The 27,635-nt window shown below is 35.7% G+C and overlaps 1 protein-coding gene across 3 annotated transcripts in view; it reads left to right on the top strand.

Annotated features, from left to right (window-relative positions):
• MINDY3 (MINDY lysine 48 deubiquitinase 3) overlaps positions 1–27,328 on the top strand; it is a 49,574-nt gene extending 22,246 nt beyond the window's left edge. For 2 of the 3 annotated variants that reach the window (XM_040078869.2, XM_040078888.1), the window contains 7 exons: positions 889–969; positions 16,785–16,857; positions 17,638–17,710; positions 22,669–22,756; positions 23,698–23,778; positions 25,322–25,393; positions 26,261–27,328. In XM_040078869.2, coding sequence (XP_039934803.1) covers positions 889–969; positions 16,785–16,857; positions 17,638–17,710; positions 22,669–22,756; positions 23,698–23,778; positions 25,322–25,393; positions 26,261–26,410 — 618 coding nt within the window. In that variant the 3' untranslated portion in view covers positions 26,411–27,328. The remainder of the gene's footprint in view (positions 1–888; positions 970–16,784; positions 16,858–17,637; positions 17,711–22,668; positions 22,757–23,697; positions 23,779–25,321; positions 25,394–26,260) is intronic. The other variant, XM_040078877.2, reaches the window with a different exon arrangement.
• The last annotated feature ends 307 nt before the right edge of the window (positions 27,329–27,635 follow it).

Below are 27,635 nucleotides of genomic sequence, written 5' to 3'. Positions count from 1 at the left end.
TGGGATAGGAGACGTGATGCTGCGTGGAATCACTGGGCACCAAAGCCAGCTCAGGCCGGGTCACTGCTGTGCTGCAGCTGCTTCTTGTAGGGTTTCTCCTCCATTCGTTCAGCTGGAGTAATTCCTGTAACAGCAACTCAAATCACGGTTTACAACAGATTAAAAACATCCATTACAACCTCCACCCGTGGTCCTTTTTGGCCAGGTTATTTGGTTTAACGTGCAGTGAACTCCTTTGCTTGTTCCCAGCCTGTTTGCAGCAAGGGTCTCCTGCTGTAGTGCCCCATTAGTGCAGTCCATATGCTGGTCCTCCATGGGCTGCCAGGGAACAGGCTGTTTCACCATGGGCTGCAAGGAAATCTGTACTTCCCCTGTTCCAGCGTGGGATCCCACCCATGGGAGGCAGCCCTCTCTGAATTTATCAGGGGTCACAGGTCCTGGCTGTTCTACAAAGACTACTTTTGCAACAGCATTAGTACTCGTTAATTCCTGAATCTTTTTGGCCGCTCTTTGCTTTCTTTTGAGTCTGTATTAAATTCCTTTAGCTGATCTCAGAGTTAGAGAGAATAATGTTGTTGGCAGAATGTTGGTGTATTGACTACAACTGGCTGTCCCTTTGTTTATTAAATAAATGTCTATTCTGAATTAATTAATCCAAAACCACCTAATAAATCAAGTGGACTTTTACCTTTCATTAGCACCTGAATATAGTATTGTTAAGCATAGTACTTGCCTGCAAGCTAAACGCTTATATCATTTTGTTGAACATTTTGTATCAGTGGAGCCCCAACTGTTCTGAAAACTAACTAATTTTTTGTTAACTTGATCACTGACTAGATGAGCTTTCTGGGTTTGCCTTGTATTTCTGATTTTGTTGTACCTTTTTAGGTTGGCTCTTATTTGAAATCTCCAAAATTTCCCATTTGGATACTTGGCAGTGAAACGCACCTCACAGTCTTCTTTGCCAAGGTATGTTAGATGCGGTTTTGGTAACCTCAAGCAGATAAACACCAGATAAATTCAAAGCGCAGATATTGCTACAATGTGAGTTTTATGTGGCTTTAATGTACAAAACACAGTTACTAAAACTTGTAATTAAGCCTTTTCTTGAAGGCAGAGTTGTTCCCATACTTCAGCAATATCTCATCACTTGCAGTGTGAAGTCTTTCGGTTTTAGATTAATTTATTCAGCTGGGGATAGTTTATGCTTTGGAACACTATGCTTGGGATAAGTATTATCTTAAATTTCTATAGTGCAAGAGATTTATGTAGTAATTTTCATCTCCCTGACAGCACTTTCACAATTTTTAATCTACAGTTGGTTGTTCTAGATTAAAAATAGATATCGGGACTGTTAGAATAATTCTTCATATATATTCTTTTAGACATCTACTGTAGCCTGTGGAACATAAAATGCTTTTGAGAGGACATTCCGTTTAGAATCTTAGACCAGATTTTCCAAGGAGACAATTTCTGTTTCTGTAGTTGAAGATTTTGAGTTGTTTTTGTTTTGTTTTGCATTTTGTTGGTTTTTTTTTTAATAGAACACTTGTTCCTGATTAAAAATTTTATTGAAACTTTGAATGGTACCTCCTAGTATATTTATTGGTACCTATTAGAAGTTAACTTCCCTGTACCTAATATCTTAAATGTTAATTAAAACTTTAATTATAAATCTTAAAAATAAATGCTAGAACATATGACAAAGATAAAGCTGTAAATTCTCAAACTGCTGAACTTCCGTAAGTAAAACTTTTGCCTAATCTTTAGAAAAACAACACAAATGCCTAGATCTTTCCTACTGAAAAGCAGACCTCCACAATATATTGAAAGTTTGTGTAGTAGTATTTTTTAATCTTTAAACTTAGATTTTAGAAAATCTTTGACATTAATTAGCCAGTTTTACACATTAGGGTTTTTTTTTTTGCGAATTTTTAAGCCCTAACATCAGCTAAATAGTCTTTCTTCCTTACTCCATGAAATAGAAAAATCCTTATTCACATTTAGATATTTGTTTTTCTTGCTTTATGCTCTCCCCAGTCTCTCCTAGTAAAGTTTGTTTATTTCAATTTTGGAATTTTATCCCCAGATTTTCTGAATGATACCATCAAAGTCAGTACCTTGTTGTACAGACAGCAGTGTGATGCAAATAGGTATAATGGCTGTGTTACGCCAGTCCAGCGTTCTGTCCCAGTGTGAGCACAGCTAATATTTAATGTCTACAGAGACCATTTCTGGACAGAAAGCCACTTCTAGTGCTCCTTCTCTTAGGATGCAGAAGGCTGTCCTGGGTTTAGTGTAACTGAGTATCAGTATCTGGTGTCTCTAATAGCCTCTCCTTTCTTCACTGGACTCCACTCAGGCTGTGTAAAACTTCAGCTTGTGATTCTGAAAAAGCAGAATAAAGAATTGACATGGTATTGGCAAAGAATTTCCTAGATTTTTTTTTGTTATTATTTTAGCTTTTGCTCCAGCAAAGCAGGAGCTGAAGATGTGTAAAAGCTCTTAGTTTTTGAATTTGCATGTCTAACCTCACCCTTTCTAAAGTAGCAGTTGTTGAGCATTTCAGGTGGAGCAGAGGTGTCAGGTACAGTGGAGATACAAATTGTGTTGACAAACCATTATTGCATCAACTGAAGCTACATGTCAAAAACGACAGGAAGAAACTTGCATTCATTGCACGTGGTTAATCAGCAAGTTGTTAAAGTAGCACGTGTAGTTCTATAGTTGGTGTTTGACACTGAGGGGGTAGCTTCTAGTTTGATGTTGAGTTTGATTACATGAGAAAGAAATGTTCAGAATGGAAAGGGAAAAATGAACTGTGGGACCAAAACTAATGCAGATTAAATTAAACAAACCCCGAGTTTTAATTCTTTCATACTGTATATATTTTACTGGAGCATAAAACCTTATTTTAAAATAGAATAATGTTAGGCAATTGTTAAGCAGAACAGTAGTCAGTTTTGTCATTAGCTGAGTAATTTCGTCTAGAAACAGCAATCTTCCTAGGCTACTGTTGCTATAGACAACTAGCATTGGAAATTTAGGGAGCAGAACAAAATCCTCATTTCCTTGAGCATGGAGATTTAACAAGCAAAAGATTTTACTCAAATTCTGCATACTGCTCTACTTAAAGAAAACTGGCTGCTGTTCTTTAGTACTTAGATATTCCATTCAGATTTTTTACATTATATGAATGATAAATTTTTTCTCCTATCAGTGGAATGAGCAATAAACCACCATGCTCTTCTATCACAGAACATTTTCATTTAATATTGTAGACTTATGTTGCTGTTTGCCAGTATACATTTGCACTACTCTGAATGTGGACCATTCTGTTGTAGCTGCGACTGTGAGAAATGTTTTATTTTGTAAAATGAATAAATCTCTTCATAGCTGCCATTCTAAAACTCTGTATATTTTCAATGGATTTTAATGTGCAAAATGCAACACAATCTCTTTGGCTGAAGTTCACACTTGTAGCTTAAAGTGAAAATTAATTAACTAAAGTGTGTAATTGGGCTTAAGTTCTCTTGTAACTGCTGCTGCATGAACTAGCTGTAAACAGATACAGATGAGTCAATTCCTAATTTTAAGACAAGTCTGCAATGGGTCAGCAGTACTTCCTGTTACTAAAATAGTAAGTTTTCTTCTACCTGCATGGTCTTCATCTTCACATGTTGACTTGTCATAGCATTTCTGTACATATCCAGTAAGCTATTAGCCTCGTTTTAGTACAGAGATTTGGAGGTAGAGAGAAATAACAAATAATTTCTTCATTGAAACAGCAGTTCTGATTGAAGCACATTTTATTGAAGACAGTATCAGTGGTTTTGTTGTCTGGGCCTTAACCAACTTGTCATCAGCCAAATAATTATTTGCAGTTAGATCTTTTGGAAAGAAAATAGAATCTGGAACTACATGAAACGAAACCTCACATCTTCCATAAATTCCTATCTAGAGTAGACTGTCTTGTGCAAAAATACTACAGCTTGTTCCGCAGATGGGTAAATGTTGGAGTCAGAAAGCACATACAATCATCTGTATAACCTAAATAGTTCTTCAGAACTCTGATAATTATGTGTGTCATAGTAGAGTTGAAAAACTTGGTGAATCATTGCAGGGGTTCAGTAGCGAAATACCATAAGTAGTACCATCATATTATTTTTCTTTTATTCACAACTGTTGTGTGTATTAAATCAGAAAGCTGCTTAATGCTCAGCAGTCCAAATTTAAGGTTTTCTGAAAAAATGTGTGGCTGTTACTCTTAATGGTCATGGACTGTGCATTTGCAGTAAGGTAGATTTTTGCCTGACAAAGTGAGCATGTAGATTATTCATAGGCCACTAAATCTAAGCAGCCATCATTTCTGCCTCTCCCTGCATAACCTTCCTTTCAGTGAATAGAAAACTTTCAAATGGCTTCAGTCCAACAAAAGCAAACAAGGAATCTTTCATCTGACACACTGAGTTTCCCTGCATACTGTCAAATGGTGCAAAGGCAAATTTTTGGTATTGTAAATGTCCTCTAAAAATCAGCTTTATAACTACAGTCTTTTTGTATGTTTTTTCTCTTTCATTGTAGGGATAAAAGAGAGTAGGAAGTGGGGTAGCTCTAAATAACGCTGTAACTTGGATGAAATGTTGTACTGGCAGTTCTTAATTACTTTTATGATACTCATGGGGAGTTATGACAAGCTGAGACAATGCAGAACTTCTAGGAGTGTCAAAGTGTGGTCAGACACTGTATAAAAGAGTACCAGCGACTTGGAATGTTATGCAAAATATAACAAGAAAATTTTCCAGTGCAAACAACAGGAAGAACAACAGGAGGTTAATAGGTACTTTCTAAATACTGTCTGTGACATGCAAATCCACATTGTGTTGAAGTTTGAATTCAAACTCGTGGAAAGTGAAAAGACAGCGTGGAATAAATGTCGGTCTGGTGACTTCAGGTGGTTGAAACTGTCTGTGGGGAGACTTCAGCTGTGTAGGTCTTTAAAAATTCCTGTAGTTTCTTTCTAGGTCTTTGAGCACAGAGGCCACAACGGAATTGGCTATCCATTTTCAGTTAGAGCATTGTGGCATTTCTAGACTTGAAGAGTCAGATAAGCAAACACCTGTCTGAAAAATCTGAGTAAGTTACAAATTACTGCTTTTGAAGGAAAATGTCCTGTCCTGGTCTCCTGGAACAACATTGGTTTTGGATTACATTTTTTAATTTCTTTGGCTTTGATCACTGTAACCTGTTCTACACATTCGTAGGGCCTTTATTCTGCATCCTTGATAGCATTGTCTCCCAGAAAAAAGAACCTTTATTTCTCTTCCTAAACAATCTCTTTCATCAGAGTTCAACCAAGGGGCACCTCAGCTCACACTGACACTGCTGTAGGAGAGCCTAAATGTGGGTCAGTGGTGTTTACCAGAGCTGGGCTAAGAGGGAGTGTTAGTTGGTACAGCATTGAAGCTCAGAATACCATCAGAGATTATCAGTGGTGTGGAAAGAAACAAGATGCGTGTGTAAAAAATTCAGTCATTATTAGTATGTGTTAACAACTTTGGTTTCTACAAAAGTAATTGATGAGTATCCTTTAACTTAAGAACTCTTCTACTTTGGAAAGGTAGTGAAAAATATCTATGCATTTCCTCTTGTTTTTCTCTTCCATGACCAGTAAATGCAGGTAATCAAATTTTGAAAAAGTATGTTTTCAACAGAGAAGAAATTAAAATCACGTTTTGAAGATTGCACTTCAGGAAGTGGTTACAGAGCATGTGGATTTAGGGTCTTTAGTTTTCAGGAGTAAAAGGAATTGGTTCTGTTCGAACAGTCTGGACACCTAAATGGAAAAGGGGCAGATGTGTGAGGCAACAGCAGAAATCATTTGTCTACTTCAGCTTTACTGAAAAAAAAAAAAAAAAAAAAATATATATATATATATATCTGGAGAAGGCAACTCAACCCTCTGAGTTGCTATACTTACTGAAAAGAATTTATCCTGAAATGTTACACATTTTGATACTATTCTGTGCTCAAGTAGATGAGAGAAGCCCTTTGCACTGTCTCTGGGCATGCTGTTTCCATGCCTAGATAAAATCTTGTAAAATGGGGAATGGGAAGTAGTTCTAGCGCTTCTAATAGAAACTTTCCATCCCATAACAGTTAGATACAAAAACTGAAAATAAAGCACTATCACTTGTTGCATGAGATGAGATACTCTTTAAAATGAAGGAAGGTAGGATGAGAGAATAAAGGATAGAAAACCAGTGCAATAAGAGAATGTTTTCTAGATCCACAAATCAAAAATGAAGGAATTTCCCACAAAGTCTTAAGCTCTCCATTTAGTATATCGTAGCAGAACTTATGAATGAGAAAACATACAAAGAAAATATACCTAAGTAATAACCACAAATATCACTTTAAACATTTTTAGGAAGAGTGTCTCTTTAACCATTCCAAGTCTATTTTAAATACAGTTAGGGAGAAAAGTGATTCTACAGGTAATCTATCAATTTATTTTGCCAATTTCCTAGTTTCCTTCAAAGTGTGTGCTCTGTTTACTACTTTACTCTGCTTGCTAAGTTTACATTTCAGTTGGTTATAAAACAAACTTTCATCTGATTTTTCAAAATTAGCAATAGGTTGTGGGAACATATTTGAGACTAATAGGTAGTTATTTCCTTGAGGCAATATTTTGGCAGTGATTTGATGGATACATTGTCTCTGAACATGAGGTAGCTCTGTGTTTAGTGGAAAATGTGTGAGCAGGTAAAACACGTGTTGTGAAAAATGCACTGAGCGGTATAGAAATGGTGGGTCATTTCCTGCCCATTTGTAGGATGTGCTGTCCTGAGGAGTACATTTTCCTTTTCCTCCTATTAGCATGTATGACTTCCATATGTAAACTGAAATTAGGGGCTGGAAAGTAACAAATTGGGTCCTAACTCATAGGAAAACTTCTAGAAGGAATTGCAGTCTCCTGTCTCTGGAAGGAGGAGTCTATGAGCAACATCTAGTTTGCATGTACATTAGCCTACCAAGGGAAAGACAGATTTTTAAAGAAATACATTTCAGTTTTTTCATTCTTTTTTGTAGTATGTGCACAGTGGTTTGCAAGTAGTAAACACATCAAAGAAATTTCTAAATGCAATTTTGTGTTTTATAAGTCACTCTATTAAACTGTGAAAGTAGAGATACTAAATAGAAACAAAGGCTGAGAACTTGTATCTTCTGTATCCCTTTTAAGTGTGAAACAAATGTTGTTTCTAGTTATATTTGATACCACAGCAAAGACATTGGGCCTGAGTCATTACATAATGGGTAAATAATTCTGGGTTTGAAATTTGGATTGATAGGCATACTGGCTCATTGTTAAAATACAATTAATAGATAGAGTTTTTAATAGTTTTGAAATATTTAAAAATCAAATCAATATTTAATGAATTGTTGCATTAAAAAAAAGGTATTCATAATTCCAAATCAAGTGAAAAGCAAAATACTAATGGCTTTTTCCTCCATGATTTGCTTCTTCCACTAGTCTGGTGCCCTAGCCTTTCCACATACAACTCCCACTTAATTCTGCCACAATTGTTTCATTTTCAACTATATTAAATAGCAAAGTATTGTTTATCCAATTGCTCAGATAGCAATGTAATAGGATACAGTCATCTATTGAGAACTCACCTGGAGTTTTCTTAAACATACCTTTTATAATATACCAGGTTCTAGTGTATTGTGTTACTTTTTTCCCTCCTGGTCACCCAACATATCCACCTCACACAATGCACTAACATTTACCACTGGGTCCTGCATTTGGCATGTGTTATGTTTGTAGCTATTGCAATCTGCTGGGAGTGTTCTGAAATTAGGTATTGTTTATAAATATGTTTTTGCCTAATTTATTCACAGACCACCTTCCTTCTACTATGGGTCATTGCTATGGAATATTATATGGCACAACTTGGAATCCTTCCAGTGCCTGATAGCTTCCAAGCTGTGAATGAGTTAATGGTTAGTTCACAGTAGATGTTGGCCTGAAAAGTGAAACTCTTCATAAGCCTTTTTCTCATTTGTACACTTAAACTATGTTTTTTTTAGTGTTCAAAATTATTTTAAATTTTAGCTTTTCGCATGTATTTGGATATACTACTGCCCTTTTTATTTGCACCACTTTGGATAGTGGAGCAAGTGTTATTACACCCTAAGCAATTTGTAGTTCATCCAATATTTGTGAGTAAATGGGGAGGAAAAGCATAAACTTCTTGATTCCCTCAAAGATCTTCTGAAGTCTTAACCCAAAAGCTTTCCTTTAATAGAGTTAGTGCATTTTCATTTCCTGCTAGTCTACAAGTCATTATATAGTTCACAGGTAGTTAGGAAGACAATTTTATTTCTTAATAATTTATCTGGCATCAAGAGAAGCATTGAAAGAAGGGTATTAGTTAAAAGCAGTAGAACACTCCTTTCCAGAAATTCTGTAAATGCAGTGCTATGCTCCAGTGTTCACGCTATGCTTTGGCACAATCGTGTATTTATGCTGGAGATAAGGCAGAGGTAAAAGGTGCTGTTCATTGTAAGATGCAACCTCAGCACATGGAGAGGGGAAAAAAGTTTCATTTCATTTCCTTTTTTTTTTCCTTCCTCCCAATAACTGTTTATATGTGAGATTATCAAAGGTTATTAAACAGAGTAGTTGAGTAAATAAACCAATTTAGGACAGCAAGTAGTATATTCATAATCAGTGGTTATCTTCATGGAATCATTCTAGAAACAGAATATTGAAATAGAAATTTTGAGTCATTTCCACACAGAATTTTTTATAAGAGCCCTAAAAGCTAAACCACTGTCTTACAAAATATGGAATTTAATACACTTATAGTAACACAATGAAGTGAAGGCAAATAAAATTAACAACTTCTCCACATATCCTGTGTACCTTTATGAGGTAAGAGGTAGAAATCATAAACCTTGATAATGCCAGGCTCACACCATCCATTCTTTGCTTTACAAAGCACCTTCCCTTTTACTTTATCTTTTAATTGTCACCTACTAACTGCATATTTTTAATACCAGATAATGATACTGGGAATTCTAAGACTTAGAATTGGGAATGTAGTGTTCACCCTGTGACACAATGGTAGTTCCAGCTTATGAATTGATTGTCTGCCTGCTGTGTGTTCTGTTTGAGAGAATGAATCTCTTATGTATCTCTATGGCTGTTAAGCCTTGCTCCCTCGTTATAAATACATGTTCTGGATGGAATCCGAGGAATCATTCTTTCCCTCATAATTTTACTTCCTGAAAAAATGTCCTGAAGTCGTTAACTTATTTCAGAACGTAGGAAGCAGAGTTTTAAATATAGTTAGTGAATGCCTATTAAAGATATTTTTAAGTGAAGTGTTCTTGGGCAAAACAACAGGGTAATTATTTTGTGGCAATTTATCTCTTTGCATGTTTTTTTTCTCCAAAATGTCTGAAGACCAGATGTTCTTTCAGAGCAGGGCACCATGTGTCCTTGGAAGTGGAGGATTACGTATTTTTTTATTCTCTGTTCAGTCTACTTTATTCCCATGTTCCCAAACCCTACTGGGATAAATGCAGGAACTAGAAAGAGTAAATGAGACTTTCAATATGCTAACATATGCTTCAGTAATAAGAATAAGCTTTAAAATAGTAACTGTTGTAGTTCTGAAACTTTGTGCCAAGTTCCGCTTTTTGCAAAACTCACACACTGCCTAATAAACCTGTGACGTGACGGACTGAACTTTTGTAGGGAAACTCTGTCAGGAGATTTTAGCTCATTTTATAAATGGCAGGAACCTGGTTGAAATCAGTTTGGGTTGTAGCTGCTGTTTGATCCACAAAACCTTAATATATGTGACAGCTATGGAACCCCTGGGAACATCGGGTGAATACAGCAACAGGTTAAGTCCAAGGACAATCGCAAAGATCTTTAGCAATCAATTTCCAGCCACTTTTTAAAAAGTGTTGAAAAATAAGTTTCTCATCTCTTTATTTACTCCTTTCATACTTTGTTGCATACAAAATAAAAATAACATCTTTGGCCTCTTTTGATAAGGCAGCTCTACTTTCAGAATTGGAAGTCTAAATGTGGAAGGATAGAAATACAGAGAAAAGGCAGGGACAGGAGTTTTCTATGGAGGAGAGACATTTGAACTCCTAGCAAAGGTAAAGCACATTTAGTGGTATTTTAGATATTGCCTTCATTTTCTATCTTTCTCCTCTTACATAAGAAGTGACATGTGATTAGCTATGTGAATAACATTCTTTTGTTTCAAAAACTGTAGCAACCTCATTTCAATATTTAAGTACATTTATTCCAGTGTTGGTTTGTTTTACATAAGAAGCTTATGAAATCTGTTTTCTTTGTGTGTTACCAGGAGTCCAATGCCATTTTCCTCTACCAGTTGATTATTTGGGGTATCTTATATGTGTACTTTAAAAATAACTGTTACAGAGGGGTGCCGAAGTTGTCAGAGACTGGTAGGAAAATATTGAAGCAATTCAAGTGTATTTAGAGAAGAAATTCAGTCACTACCTATGTGTAGTTAAGAAAGCTCATGCAGTTGGAGTGAAGTGAGATGGGCTTTACTGTATGATGCAGCTTTAATGAAAAAAAATGTTTTGTATTAATAAAAGAATAAAACATACTGTTTTTTTAATAGAAGCTAATTGCTCTGTTCTGCTGCTGTTAGAATTAGCTATCTGAAATAATATACTTCAAATATGAACATAAATGGCAATACAGTTTCTATAATATATGAAACTGGGATGTTCATGAATATTTAGTATTTTCTCTGTACATGTAGCAACATATGCTTATAAAGAGTACCTGAAATACTGCTTACCAATACTAAATAACAGTGGATCACATGCCATTATTAATAACTTGTTCTCTTCATTGCTTCACAGGGCTGGTGCATTTCACATGAAAAGCCATAAAATATTACTGGTTAATGAGCCAGACTAAGAATTGTCCTTTAGAAACACTTGGCATATTGGAGTTATAAAATAAATGATCCAGTCTATTTTCAAAAACATTTCATCATTCTGGATTGAACCAAGCCAGAAGGTTTTTGCCATCCCAAGAGAGAATTATATGGTTTAAGTGGGAAACTGAATACTATAAGCTGGTTTCCAACATTAAGTGCAGCTTACAGTATTGTGAGAATTGTATTTAGAAAGATTTAAATTTTTGCAGTACGTCTTCACTGGTTTTAAACTTTGCTATCAAATTTTCCTGACGTACATGTTCATTTCCCACCTCCTTATTGTAATTCCCAAATAGAATTGTTATGTTAATACTCATCACTGTATTGTACAGCAATCAGCTCATGTCTACAGGCTGAAATAGTATTAGATGTAGAAATAGTATTTAATACTAGATATTAATTTTTTTCTAAAGTACATCTTGAGTGAATTATATTGTGGAGGTTTTGGAAGTCATAAAGCATGGAATTTGTCCACTTCCAGCTTGATTCCTCTTAGGAGCAAAGTTTCATGTTTGTATAGCATTGTATTCTGTCTTCCAAAAACAAAAAAGCTATGTGAATATAATTTGAAAAGCTGCCCTTTCAGATTAAGCTTGTGATTGGAGAATAGTATGTAATTTAGTTATTAGATAAGAATTCCAGTAAAGTCAAATTTGCTGACTCTTGGCCCATAATTCCAGTAATACATTTTTGCTTTCAAGGCAAAGACCTTGTTTTGTGTTGATGAGCAAAACAAGCTAGTAACTGAAAAAGAAAAATACTATATACCTAATCTTTATTGGTTTACAGTGATCTCTTGTAATCTGTCCACGAAAGCAAGGAACATGTTGAAGAAGTTCTTATTTTTTAATGAGTCACCGAATGAATTGTTGCCTTCTTCTGATGTTTTAAACTAAACCACCAACATCTGTGGCAGTGTAATTGTTAAACAGGTATTCACTGTACTTTTGAGTTTCCCTTATTTTTAAAAACTGCAACGCGATGTTTTTTTTGTTGGCTGTCTTGTTAAACTAACCAAATATATCCTTGCCCAAAGGAATGGAGGATATATTGTGGTTTCTGTAACTTACTTGACTGCATGTTAAAAGCTCTGCTTTCCAGAAGAATAGGCTGACAGGGTCCTCAGATTTCTCTGATTAATTCTTCTTTGGTTTTTGTTCGCTTTTCTTCCACAGCCTCACCCCACCCTTGGATCAAGTAGGCTCTCTTTTCTGTCTGGTAGTATGGGTGAAAGTGGAAAAGAATTTGAAGTAGTGCATGTGTAGCTTTTCATTCCTCCCTATTGAGAACTCTCTTCTGTGCTCAGCAAGGTACTGCAGGTACTGTAAAGTAAATGCAGTCGTTTCTCTTTTGCAAGGCAGTGTACAGCTAGAGCCACTTCGCTTCCTTTTAACCACCTTGGTGCAACAAATTGCTTGTTGTGAATGTTCCCCCACCACCAGTGTCCCTTAATGAACACTTTCAGATAAACTGTTGTCTTTCTGGTCTAAATTACAAGGCCTGTATTTTATTTTATTTTGTGACTTCTGATAAGAGCTCTGCTACTTTGGGGGTTGCATTCTTCCTTTTGTGTCTTTTTCTTATCTTCGTGTTCAAGAAAAGTTGGGGTTTTTTTGCATTTTCTGAATCCCAGATAGACTCATAGCCCCTCTTCAAGGCTTAGGAGTATACAGTATATGATCTTTGACACCTGTCATTCTGAAGTGGAAATAGTTGTGGCTGCAGAGCTCTTGTATAGTGACAGAAAAGTCTAGGACTTTTCCTTCAGTTTTTTCCATATGCATCTCTCAAGTGGGAAAAAACCTTTTACTCCTTCAAGTATTCTTTGGGTATGTTCCATTTGTTTGGAATTTTTAATGCCTTCTCTCGTGGAAGATAGTATGCTGCAGAGCAATGGCACATTCCATTGGCCAGAGCAAGAAAATCATGGTAAGCAGTCTGTGCAGGGTATTGCCGTCACTGCAACAACCAAGGGCACTGTCCCCTGCAAACAACTGATGTGGATGGTATCCCTGAACACAAATGAGAGTCTTAAACTGCTCTGCATTAGACATCCCTCTGCTCAGAACCAGACTCATAGTCTTTTAAACTAAATTTATATTGAATAATATCAAATGGTTTAGGACTGACTTTGCAGCTAAGTGCTCTAGGATTTGATTAGCTTTGTTGCCACAGCATAATTCTCTAACTGTCCCTTCTCAGACAGACCCTTCACCGTAGTCTGCCTGGATTGACATTGGATGCTAGGTTGGTATTTTTAGAACCAGTAACTTCATACCTCAGCAGTGATGCCTAAGAGGAAGAAAGATCTATGACTTGCCCATAACTGTTCAGTTCTTTATGTGATGGTAATAATGACCTCCCGGTTTAGATCTTAGGGACTCTCTTTTCCTTGATTTGATAAATAACTCCTAGGAAAATCTACAAAAACAGCTGTTACTTAATTTCAAGCAATGCCTAAGTTCTGCTGAGCCTTCTTCATCTTAAAGAGAGTCAGCAAGTGGATTTCTGTATCACTCTAAGACTTTGAACCTATTTTTGCTACTGTAATGATGATAGCTTTCCTGCTTTTCAGCTGATACCAGTCTTCATTAAATTTTACTTTTTCATTTTCTTCCTAGCCAGTCCCAGCAAGTAAAACTGTCTGATACCTTTAGGACACATAAACTCATTTGTGTGTGTGGTGATACGTATGGCACTTCTGCTCCTTACCCCTAAATAAAGCTACTTTCAACTCATTCTGTTCTCTCTTAGCTAAGTGAATTGTATCTCAGGCTGTAAAGAGCATTTCAGTTCTGCCTTTGGTAGCAGTATCCCTTCACCTTTTGAATAAGAACATTATCTGTGTCCTTTGGGGTACATGCGGTGGATGTGGAGATTCATTAAAAATGAAGATGACAACCACAGGAGGATCTGAAGTTGGGCATTCTGACTTCAGAGCTCTATCCAATTTGAAATGCCTTCTGGACATATGTGAAAGACCTGTATGTCCAAATTATAATGATACAGTTACAAAATACATCGGTAGGATTGTGTGAAGTGTCTTTTCTCTTTTGAAAGATAACCTCCAAAGGAACCTTGCTGACACATAAAATCAAATTTCTTTTTGAACCAACTCCTTACTGAGATAGTCTGTCTGGCATCCAGTTTCAGCTATTAGTTATGAGACTCCTGTTTCCTCTGTAAAATTGAAATTGGGCAATGGATCCAGAACCCAGCTAGAGAGATGGGAATCAGTTTCAGAGATCCCATCAACCTTGTTTTCTTAGGAAGCCTTTTTGGAAAAGTTGATGCTTTGAAAACCACTGATTATAGCATTGAAAAATACACACTTTTCTCTGTAATACAAGACTAGATTAAATAAACTTCAGTTCTCCAGATGCGATTAAGTTACGGCAAGTTAAAAAGTTGATGAACAATCAGGGTTTCTGTGGTGTTTCCAGGTGAATTTTTAAGAAAGTTAGTATTACAATGTGTAATTCTTCTACATGTCACTCAATAGTGATAGTGTAGAACCATGAAACAGTTCATATGCAAGCAGATTTCATTTTTCAGGGCAATGCATCTTCTAGGATGTGACTTTTGTAAAAATTCATAGCCAGGATTTCAGTATGGCTTATCCATTGTGTTCTGCTTTGGATTTGTAGAATCAAAAGTTTGGGAACGTTTTCATTAAAACTTATGAAGAATATTTTTTGCCTCCGAGGCTAAACATGGGATCTTAAAATAACTGGTACTAGTGTTGAGAATAACTTTTCAAAGTAATATAAAATGACTTGTTTGTATATCACAAGGGCCAATGAGTGAAACATGATTTTTTGGACATGTTGTACTTAGTATTGGAAATAATTATTGTAATTATCTGTTTATGAGATTCCCTTATATGGAACTTTCACTGCATGGGTTACATCAAAATACAATTCGTAAGGCTGGAGTGGGGAATCTATTTTGGCACATATGGTGAAATATCGGCTTGGGCAGCTGAAATATGTTTTTGTTAGATGTTTATCACATTTTCAGCTTTATTGCATGAAGGAGCTATGGTATTTTTTTCCCCCAGACACAAATATACGGACTAATTGAACTTCTAAAGTTATGTAGATACTGGAAATTAATGACATGATAAGTTAAGAGATTGTATGAGATTTGTATGTAAAGGATCTTGCATTTAAAACTTTTTATAGGACAACAATCTCAGTGAAAAGTTAGAATTATTTTACAGGAAAGAGAGGTTGGAGTTTTGGTCATCTCTCTAAGGCACACTTTTCTGAGTTCCATCTGAACTTGTTTAGAGCATCAGTAAATCACATTTGGTGAATAAAAAATATTAATATATAACAGTATGGAGGCTTTACCATATTTTAAAGTTCCTTGGAAAGAGAGAATTTTCAGTATGACTAAAGCATTTAGTGACATGATCTCTAAGTTCTTCCCATGTATACATACATGAGCTGAAAAACTAAGGACCTGGAAAACTAAAATGCTGACAGAAATGCGCACTATTTGCAATTGTTGACAAAAAAATGTTGACAGTTGCAGGAGATTTTCTTTAAAGAATCTGTTTTGCATCACGTGAAACTGTGGAAAGTACTACATTAACAAGATAATTTGTGGGTAGTGAGAACAACGCAAATGGTAGTCTTTATTCTTGAATTACATTAAGACTGTGTGGAAGGAACTGTATACTTGTAAACCAAAGTAGAACTATGTCGTTTACATTTGAAATTATATGTCTGTGCCATTGGAAGTTACTTTGGGTTATATCCTTCCATATCATTGGAAATTCTATGCTATTGGAAATTCCTTGCTATGTAGGCTTTGCTAGCTGCTGATTTGCTAATAAGAAGCTACCACTAAAATATCCCTACTTCAGAGTTAAATCCTGAATATTGAGATCACTAATCATCTTAAGCTCTATATGCTATGGCATCATTGATTTTAAACTGAGAAATATTTGCATTAGTTTATTGTAATGCACTGTAATAATGAAATCTATTCCTGCTTAGTATGTTTTGTATTCCAAATAATTTAAGAGTTGGTCACATATTACAAAATTTCATAGTGTATGTATGTGCCTTATATAGTAACGTGTTACTCAATATGACAGTATGTGCTCAACAACTGCAAAACTTCATACATTATTCGGTATCATGAAACTGTGTTGAGCTAATAGTCTTTTTATCTGAAAATACTTTAAAGGATTTTGGAACATATGTAAACATGAAGATCCACTGTTAAAATATTAGTTTTCTGTAAATGTTCTAGTTATCGTTCATTTATAAAATCAGTGGAAAATTTTCCATTAAACAGTGGATTTGTTTCTATTAAGTCATATTTATGGATCCCTAAAATTACAGTATTGTGATACTGAGTTAATATGAAAATCTAGCATTTATATTTTCAGTGCATAAAGCAAGCAATTTTCAAGTTGTTCTCATTAGGATTAGCAGGGGAAAGTGACTCCTCCCAATTTAGTTTCTTCTACGTGCTTTCCCACTTGGAGCTCTTGAGTACAAATGATTGGAATTGTAGTTTCCAATTAGATTTTGTGCCGCAACATTCGCACGAAAAGGCTTGCATAAAATTTATCTAGGAGTTTTATGTCACTATTAGCAAAATTGCCATATTACTTTAACTTTGCTTCTATTGTTTTGAAATTTTCATTAATTTAGGCTCCAACTGGGTGTAGTATGGCTGAATATTTTCTTAGTAATCTGTATCTGAAGTGAAAATACTTTGTAAGTTTTCTTTTTGGGTTTTTTTTCATCCCCATAGGATATGGCCCTTGTTGCTCCTGAAGCACCTTCAGAACAAGCAAGAAGAGTTTTCCAGACGTATGACCCTGAGGGTAAGGGCTGTACTTTGTATTTTTTTAACAGAAATGTACTCATTAAGAGAGGAATGAAAGTCCTTGAAATGTTCAGTACAGGAGTCAATGTACAAGTGACATTGAGCACCGTGACCTACTGGAACGTGTCCCTGCCCATGACAGGCAGGTTGGAACTAGGTGATCTTTTAAGGCCTCTTCTAACCCAAACCATTCCATAATTCCATGAAGAAATTGTCTGAGAATTCTGCAATAAGGGAAGTTGTGCAATAGTAAGTAGAGTTTTTAAGAGACTTTTTTAACCTTGTTATTTTCTTTGTAATTAACATAAAGCTTAAATAAAATTTATTTCTCCTATATTAAATTTTCATAAAACAACTGATCTTATATGATTCATTCTTCATGAGATTTTGTTCTTGAATGTATGCAGCATACACAGAAAATTTTCTTATGTTTTGGAAAACAGGCTATCTAGCATTCAGGTACTATTTTAACTAATCAAAGGGAAAAACAGTGCAGTTATTATCCCAAGGTACCTAGTGAAGAACTCTATACAAAGATTGAATTCTTAGCAAGTACTAAGCTTCTAAGTGTGTGAGTGATAAATCCAGTTTCTGTGCTTTTTTTTTTTTTTTTAAGTGTGAGAGAAGCATTTGAAAACTCCTTTCCTTTTAGAACCCCACCGTTTGCTTGCAATTTTTACAGATAAAGATATGTTCTATTTGTATTTTTGAGTGAAATTTCTTCTCCTGGAAAGCATTTTGTTTCTTTTCCTCACAAGAAACTTTGCTACTTCTTCAGATAATGGGTTTATACCTGATACACTACTAGAAGATGTAATGAAGGCTCTGGACCTTGTTTCAGATCCTGAATAGTAAGTATAATAAAATTTAAATACTGCAGAAGTATCAATTAATGACATTAATTATAATTTAAGGCTTTTTTCTTGATTCAGTGTACCACATATCTATTATAATTTTGGGTTGGTTTTGGTTTTAGGTGTTTTTCCTGGTTTGAATTTTTCTTTTTTCCTACTTTACATTCTGGGCACATAATGTGATTTTGAAGTGTTAAGATCTAAATTAAATGGGAGAAATTAAAACTAAGATGTCTCTAACTTCAGTAGTGATAACTAGAAGCAAAAAGTACACATCATACCTACTGCATTTATATATATTGAGGAGATATTTGGGATTATATTTCTGTAAATTAATGCAGGTGAAATGGTGTGACAGAGGAGCTAAACAGTCAAGGTATTCAGGGGCAAGTTAGGATTACCCTTGGATCTTTCTGCAGCATTGGGAGCTGAAACTGCTTCAAGTTACAGTTTTTTTCCACCAGCACTCAGGACCTAGTAGTGTTTATAACTGCCATTTATTTTCAGAAATAACACATTGATTCTCAGGGTTAGAGTTAAAACTCAAATGTTTTAGCTCTGAAATGGACAGACGAGACTTACATTAAGTGACAGCAGTTAACCTTCAGTGTCAAAACTTAGCATGTGACTAAATGCTTGACCCAGAAAGGAGAGCCGAACACTTGGACATTTGTACTGCTCCAAAAGTTGCTTCTGCTCTCTTGTAAACATTTGGTCTAGTTTAATTGGGTCAAAACTGGAATGACTGTGGAGACTGCGAGTTTACTTAACACAGCCATCTGAAAAGTGATTGAGCCCATTTTCTCTTCTTTCAAATGTTTATAGTGTAATGAAGTTTACTGTGTTGTTCTCTGGAGGATAGGAGTAAAAACTAGAATAGGGACATAATAGGGACATACCCGAACCAAAAGAAAGTGAAAGACAAAAGGCTCATGTTCATATTATGACATATTATGAATAAGTGGTGAAATCTGCAAAAGACATTTTTTTTAAAAGGAGAGGAAAGAAAAAAAGCCATTGTTCAATAGGTCTGAGAAGATTTCTTTTGCCTTTTTGTTCTGCTGTTTCAATATATCTGCAGAAATCTTTCTTCATACAGTGGTTTTTCCACTTGGCTATTTGTCTTTTAGGGCATTTGTGGCATAACCCTGTCCTATTTTATTGTGCATAGCACGTAAAATATGAATTGATATATGAAGAGCCAGTCAAAAGACCTGCTGTATTGAAAAGACATGATCAAGTCATAGAATATGCAGTCTTAAATTATCTCCTCTTGAAAATATATATTGCCTAATACTGTTGTCTTGAGAACCTACTGTGTTTGGGTTCTAGATGTTCTGTCTCTTTAGTGTGGAACACAAATATAAATAAGGTCTTTCAAACTCCATACAGTCTTTTTTGCTTGCTTTTTGTTTGTCTGTTCTTAAGGAAAATTAAAGGCTTTGCCTCCAAATGTACTATTTAAATTTGTGATTATCTGATCCAAGGCTTTAAGTTTCTCAGAATCTCAGAAAGTATAAAGATCAGACCTAATTAGAATTTCAGAACTGTGGAGCAGATGTGAATTAGCAAGGTGATTTAGCCAGTACTGAAAGCCGTTGCATGTGTTTTTAGTAATTTTCTAGTCTTTTAGTAAATGTATCTGAGAACCCATCTGTCTCATTTGTTTTGCCTGTTTCTAAAAACCATTTGATGCCCTTTAGGGCACCAATTTGAGCTCATCTGTCAATGTAGGTTTAGCTTGCTTAAAACATTTTATGCTGTCTATTTGACCAGTAGTGGAGGCTTCTGTCCCCACACACTTCTCAACTGTGACAGTACAAAGGCCATCACCCCAACACTTGGAACCTCTTCAGTTCAGGGGCCAGGCTTTGCACTGAGGAGACTGAAGCACAAGCACACGTGTTCAGTAGCTCTGCTGTGGTACCAGTAACATTGAAAGGTATTAATGATTTGCTGAAGGAAAAAACCTCAGTTGAAACATAGCACAACCCAAGTTTATTAGATTACCCTCCTGCTTAACTGATTGAATTTTGTACACTGGCCATATTTAAAAACTTATGTGGTGCTGCATTTTTAAACAGTTCTTGTATTTCATTAGTAAGTATATACCTTGCTTTAATTTTTTTACATAATTTGAAGTGCATTTTAAAAATTAGCTGTTATGGTTCTGTTTGCAAACACAATGTTTTTGCAAGTCCATTACAGCATTTCAGGAATTTGGGCAGGTTTCAAACAGCCACTGAAATAGCCAAAATTTTGTACTTTGAGAACAGTGGGAATGAGGAATAGAAGGATTGAAGTCTTGCAAATCCTCAGTCGTCATTTCACTTGAGTAGTGAATTTTTTTAAAGATAATAAATTAGCACAGTTTATAGGATACCACATTCAGTGTTAAGAATTTTAAAATTCTTCTTCCAAGGACCTTAACAGAGCCATTCTGTTAAGATTTGCATAATATATCTTCTGTGTCTTGAGGGAGAAATAAAAAGAATTCAAATAATTTACTACTAATTCTATGTTAGCACCAAGAAAGGAAGTTACTTAAAGATGAAGAAACTTAAGTAGTAGCCAAAAGGACAAAATGCTTTTGTGCAACAATCAAAAAGACTGTGGAAACTACACCTTCTCTCCACAGCCCCCAACAAAAGAGACCTGGGGGGTGGTTAAAGGCCTAAGTAGTAAAAGAGGCATCTATGAGAAACTAAGAGTGTGTCTGGAAGGAAAACATAGTGCAAACCTTAAAAAAAAAAGGAAGAATCTGTATTTATGGTATGTTAAATGTAAATACAATATAAAGCAGAGTTAAAATTTTTAGACTAATAAGCGAAGTTAACGAAACAAAAAACTAATAGTATTCTTCTGGGCCCATCAGTGCAAAGAGGCTGGCAAGGGGTTTGTAGTTCTGATAGATGATTCCCAATGTCTTAGAAGTATTCAAAGTCAATTTAGAGAAGTGTCGTGAGTTCTTCATATTCACCAGAGAAGGTGGTAGGGAGCAGTTCTCATCGCTGGAGGAGATTACAGAGTGGTTGCACACTTAAGCCTTTTGATGGGTGGTCAGAGTAACTAAGATTCTGCAGTGTCAGAATAAGTAAAAAAACCCCAAAGTACTGAAGAAACATCAGAATGACATTGCTGAACTATTTTAGGTTACTTCCCACTGTGAACTGCACTGGTACCAAACAGTATAGGAATGAGAAAGGTGACAAACAGTTGGACTGGGAAAAGGATTTGAAGGCCAGTCTAGGGAAAATTCACATGTAAATATTTCATGTGTAGACATGGAATAGGAAGGAATATTTTTTGTAGATAAAGAAATTATCAAAGAATAAAAATGTCACTTTTTCTTAATGGAGGGAGATAATTAGAGGAATTTTACAGGAATGTGTACTAAGTCTGTGAATTTTGTTACTCTGCCAGCAAGGATTTGACAGTAGGGATTTGTATGATTGTTGCTGATACTGATGTGTTGGAGATAATGAAAAAAAAAAAAGAATGTGTAAGAGCAGCAGAAGTTACTAGAAGATAGAGTAAGAGAGAAGTGTCAATAAAGTAAATGTAGATTCGTTGCTCAGGGGATAAAACAGTGCTGATTTCACATACCCATTGTTGATCTGTGAACTAGATACTACTGGTCAGGAAACATCTCTAGATTTAAACTCATAGTGATAGACGTGGAGTGGGATTCATCGGAGTTATGTCATTATATAAATGCCTGATTTTTCACTCCCTCTTGGAAAAAGAATATTGTAGGAAGGTATCAGCAAGGCAGCAAGGCTCATTAAAGATACAGAATGCCATTAGTGCAAGGAAAAGCTAGCTTAGGACTGTTGGCATTGGAAAAGATAGACAGCCATTGACACAGTAAATGGGGAATAACTGTTAATTGCTTCACCCAATGCAAAAATGAGGTGTCAATGAACTGAATGAGGTGACAGGTTCAAAACAGAGAAGACACTTATTCTCGAATCTATAGTTTAATTTGAATTCTTTGACTGGAGTTTATTAAGAGCCAGAATTATAGTTGGGTTCAAAGTTAACTAGGCGCATGCATGGAAAGAAAAATATGTATCTTTGTGTTTTAGATACTGCCTGTCACTGAAGATGTCTTTGAGCAGCAGACTGCTGGAAATGGGGAGGGTAAACTAAGGATGTGTGTTTGCCCTGTTGCTCTCTATCATAAGCATCCACTACTGACCAGTGTCAGGAACAGGATACTGGGCAAGACGCTCTGTTGTTTTGATCCAATGAGGACATTCTTGTGTACGGTACAACTTGTAACTCAAGCAGAGGGCTAGGTAGATGCAAATAGATACAATCTGCTGCCTGTAGAAATATATTGCTTGAATAGATATATAGTCTTATAATTGACCTAGGTTTGCAGTGACCTGAAATAAGAACGTAGTCATGCAGTAAGGCTTCCAGATCAGTATTGTTAGTATTTCCATTGTTTGTTGGTTCTGGCTCCTTTGATACCAAGTACGTGATGTAAATAAGAAATGTATCTGTTAAATTTAATTTTATTTCAGCGTACTTTGAAAATCTTGGAAGGTTTTCAAATCTCTGTTTAAAAACAGGTTGTTTGGCAGTAACAGAGCTATATTTGAAAGATGACTGGTTTTTGTATCTTTAAAGAATGCTTACAAGACAGCAAAATGCCTTTTGGGCTGTAAACCTGGTTTTAGATTATATGGGTTTCAAATTATTTTACCAAATATGGTGGTCCTTCAGAATAATCACTTATTTAATTTAAAATAACAGATTACTTTTACTTAAAAATAACCGTGTTTTGGCAACTTGCATGCCATTCTGGTGCATTTGTCACTTACGATTAAAAATAGAATAGCATTGCTATACTTGGCAGTCAGTACTGTGGTAGCACAGCATAACTTAGTCATGTAAGAATAAAAGTGACTTACTCATACTTTTATATTCAATGTTTTTAATCTTAGTGTAAACCTCATGAAGACCAAATTAGACCCAGAAGGACTGGGCATCATACTACTGGGTCCCTTTCTACAAGAATTTTTCCCTGAGCAGGTAATCAATATAGCTTTATTGCTGCAGAGCATTGTTTATTCTGTTTGACTTTGAGATTCATTAAAAACTTCCATGAATATCACAAAAGTAATTTTTAAATAAGTATTGCGTTCATTCAGCTCAGCTGTCTGCAGATGACTTCTGTATTCCACCACAAATGGTAGACTTCTGTTTTCTATAACAGGTCCTTGATTTTGTCAGCTTTACACTGAAAGATAAACTCCATTGTTCTAAATTTAACTTCAGGAAATATATAATAATTTAGTGTATGACACTGAATTGATTCCTTACTCAGAAAGTTCATCTGAGTTTGGTTTTTCTGAGAATAAATGACCATGCTGGTTTTATCAATATTAAAAAAGTTGTTTGTAGATGGGAAAAGGTTGCAAACATATTTAAAACTATTTTTATATACATTTCTTGATAATGTAAAATTTCTGATGGCTTAACAAAAAAGTCATGATAGACTTAGGTTTAATATACGTGGAAGTTAGGGTATTGGAAAATTATTTTCGAACTCTCAGTCTGTTCCATATATTCTTTAAGACAGTACCACTACTGGTTAGTCTTAAAGAATATATTCTTTAAGAATATATTCCTCTTTTCCCTTTGCTTTGGATCACATTTTCCTGCTCACAGTGCCTCCCTGCTACCAGGAGCCTCTTGAAACAGATTTGTGGTAAACCACAATAGGGAGCTGGTCTGGATAAGACCTGTCTTTGCAGGTGTGTGGGCTTGTTCCATGGCCATGAATATGCTTAAGACAGCAGGTTTGCCTGGAGATAGATAGGCTGGTGGAAGCAGGAGAAGGACTGAGAGGAGTACTTCTTTAAAGGCTTTTTAGCTTAATGTGTGACTGAAACTATGTGTCTTCATTTTTACAATCAAAGAAATGTGAAACTGATGGGTTTAAGGGCCTTCAGCAAGATTCTTTTTCTTAGGATTGTGCAGCACTGGGTAAAGTATTGTGTACTATGAAACATGGTCAGTCAGAAGACACTAGAATTGCACTGCCAAAGATGGTAAGGACTACATGGGAACATGGGAATTGTTACTGCCTTATGGGTGCTATTTGAGCAATCAGCATGTTTTGGACTGGAGCCTGCCAGTATCCATTTTTTCAATCTGTCTGTGCACAGTGCATCAAGTAGCAGTAGCCCTTACCCATACTGATGCCTTGCTTGGAATTCTTTCTGAAAGTGAAATTCTGCAGAAATGAATAATGTCTTTCTTTCAAATACTTGGAAGTAAATAACAGATACCAGTGATGCTTGGAATTGTCGATGTTAATATTTGAAAACATAGCTCAGGAGATCCAGATTGAGTTCTTTCACTGAGAATATTCAAACCCCTATTCTTACTCTCCTAGAAAGTACTCAACTCTACCTCAAAAGCAGGAAGGTATCTCAGCTTTCCTTCTGAAAGCTGTTCACTTAGAAAAAAATAATTCAAAGCTATTCAGCCTGATTCCTTACTACTTAGGGCAGCCACCTGGAGAGGGGGATTCCTGAATTCCCTGCTAGCCCCCACTTTTTTTTTTTTTTTTTTTTTCTTCCTTCCCTCTGGAAACAATAACTGCACAAAATTCCTAATTTCCATGGGACAGGAACTGGGAAACAGCATTTTTTTTCTCTTCTGGCTGAGCATTACTTCCTCAGGGAAATGAATGTGTCCTCTTTCCTTCCCAGGAAGGCTTAATTTTATTTATCTCTATGAAGCAACTTCTGTAAGCAGAGTTACCTCTTATCTTCCTTTTCACCTCCCTCCACAGAATAGCCTGGATGGCTGTGAGAGACCCATAGGGAGACAGAGTTTGTGTATCATTTAAGAGTAGAAAAACGAATGAGGGATTATGTAATCCGATGGCTGTACTGTAACCTGAGGAGATTTATTGTTGCAGCCTTTACTTCCATGTGCCCGAAAAGGGATAAACTTTTGTTTGGAGCCTGGTATGGTAGGCATAAAAATGCTGAAACTACACCTGGCTTGTGTTTCCTGGTTCAGTGAAATGCAAAGTTTTCAGTCCTCTTAGGACTGCAGCATTTAAACACCCAGAATGTAAAGATCACCAAGAGCCAGTAGCTTTGCTGTTGGACCTCGGCAGGACTGGTGTCTTCCAAATTAGTTCCCTTACACCCACATAGGAATATATTAGCCTTTTAGCTCTCAGATGGAGGTCCAGAGATTGGATCTAGTCCTTAGTAAAAAACTTCATGGCATCCAAACCATCATAAATAAACATGAACGTGACTACTGCTTAAGGTGTCTGACATTAAAAATTAGGATGGCTTCTGCGTGGTCAGTGCTGAAGTTGCAGTTCAGAGTGTCCAGGTGAACACAGAAGATCATGACTTGCTCTTCAGGGCATTACTCATTAATTTACTGACATTTGGTTTTTTATTTCTGATAAGAAAGGTAAAATGAAGATTTTGTCACCTAAAATAAATGGTGCTTTTTAACAGTTTTCTTGAGTCTTCCTGGTTGAGTGCATCTGTCTAGTTGTAAAGAGAGGAGAATCAAGGCACAATGGATGCCACATGAAATTAACTGTCTTCTTTCTGTTAGGACTCCAGGGTTTCAGAGTCATTCACTGTTTACCATTACAATGGACTGAAGCAATCTAATTATAATGAAAAGGTAAGATATACAATTAAGCCCTAGTAACAGTCACTAAGCAAAACTGAATATAGTTACAGGCAAAGTACTCTAACTTCAAACAGATTTTTTACAAAGCTATTATTTTGATAATTTTCTTCCAAAATTATTTATTTGGAATTGGAAACTCTTTTGTGCTCCTAATCATATTTGAGCTACTATACTGGATTGCTTGGCCAGACCACGTCTCTGAAACTCTGCATTTTGAAAAGAGCACTTCTCGCACCTACCTGTCCTAAGTGGGGGTCTGAACTGTAAGGGACATACAAAAAGTGCAACTTCTATAAGTAACTCTACATCTAAGTTAGGTTGCTTAGAATTTTTTCTGAAATTTTTTAGTAGTCCTTACTACTAAAAAAATTCACAAAATACAGGCTTGTATCAAAAAATCAGGGGGTTTTTTTGAGCCATTTACTGAGGAAACAAAGATGACCTGTTTCATTTTCAGCGTTCTTGAAACAAGGGGTATACCAGACTCAGTATGACTGCTTCTGCGTTCCTGAAGGAGAATTTAGAGTAAAAGATTGTAAGGCATTAAGAGACATAAGGAACAAGAATGACTTAATAACACTTCTTCCAGAAAATATACCTACTCAGTCTTCAGAATAACTTGTAGTTAAGTCCTTAAAATTACTCCTGTGAAACCTCCACCAGTTCCATACCTCAAAATGTAAGCTGAAGCATTCAAAGATTAGGGTTTTCTAGTTTCATGCTGCCATTTCATTAAAAAAGAAGTATGTAAAACTTCACAGATTGGATGTATATCATAACAAATCCTCTCCTGGTGAGAATAATCATCTCATCTTTCAGTTTTTGAACAGGCTGACAGAGTTGGGTTTACTTTGGCAGGTCATGTATGTAGAAGGCACAGCAGTTGTCATGGGCTTTGAAGAACCAATGCTGCAGACGGACGACACTCCCGTGAAACGCTGCTTGCAGACCAAATGGCCATACATAGAACTGCTCTGGACCACAGATCGATCTCCTTCCCTAAACTGATGTGTTGTCCATGAACAACATCCAGCCCTCGGATCCTCCAGTGGGGATACGGAGTTGGAATTTGCTTGGGGAGTGGTATACTTTGACTGTGTGAAGTTATACACTGGTATCATTGAGGAATTGTAAATAATGATTACAAACACTTTTTCAGTGTTAATTGGAATATTTAATTTTTTAATCAGATTGATTTCTATTATAATAGTTTGTCTTTTTTGGCCACTGTAGTACTGTTAATGTGAGTTATCCTAAAAAAAAAAGCCTACTTATAAAGTCTTACCATTATTTTGCCATCTCATGAAGATTTGAAAAATTCTGATATTGCAGAATCTGCATATTAGATGTCAGATCTTTAAAACATGAAACATACTCAGCTTTCTCAGAGTCATATAGGCATGTTTTATTATTTAAATTATATTAGCTTACATTACAGTACCATAATGTGTGGACTAGACTGGCCTTTGCACTGGATATGTTTTAATGAGTTAAAATTTTCTGCAGTTTTTCCTAAAATCTAATTTTACCTGAAGAGCTTGCACAATGTGACATAAATATGATACTTTTTTAGGAATAAGTATAATTCTTAAATACTCTTTCTTGGCAGTTGTATATTACTGTGGCTTAGTTATTGGGCATGTTAAAAGTGAGCAGAAAATCTGAGGAAAAATAGATATATTAATATTTATTTGAATTTGTATAAAAGAAATGTAAAAACAGTAGAAAGAATTTCTTGTTCTATAATCCTTAAACTATTCAAAACTCACAATATTGCCAAATACCTCTTAATTTGTCCAAACAGCAGTGTAAGCCAGCATTACTGTATGTGTTAAGTGCATGAGAACATCTGCTATTACATTATTATATTCCTTTATTTATTATCAACTTCTTAGCCCTAAAATAAAATCTTTTCCTTGAATCATATATTATTTAAAGTTTGGTTTACTTGGACTTGTTCGCTGCTTCTCTGAGATGATGAAAAGGAACCACAGGTTTAGAAATGTCAGTTTCCAAGTTGAATGCATCTTGGGGGAAAAAAAGCCCACACCCAAAGGTGAATTCCTAACTTCCACAATTACCATGACGATTCTTTATTGCAGACAGCAGAGCATCTTAATACTAAGAGAGTTCTTTTTGTTAAATTTCTTCTTCTGAAAAAAATAATTCCTTTGCAGATAAAAATGATTTGAAAAAATTCCTTAGTTTGTCTTAGGACTCTGTTTACTTAGAA

Source organism: Hirundo rustica, chromosome 1 (assembly GCF_015227805.2).
Source record: "Hirundo rustica isolate bHirRus1 chromosome 1, bHirRus1.pri.v3, whole genome shotgun sequence".
NCBI lineage: Eukaryota > Metazoa > Chordata > Aves > Passeriformes > Hirundinidae > Hirundo > Hirundo rustica.
This window is presented reverse-complemented; position numbering and strand designations above follow the sequence as displayed.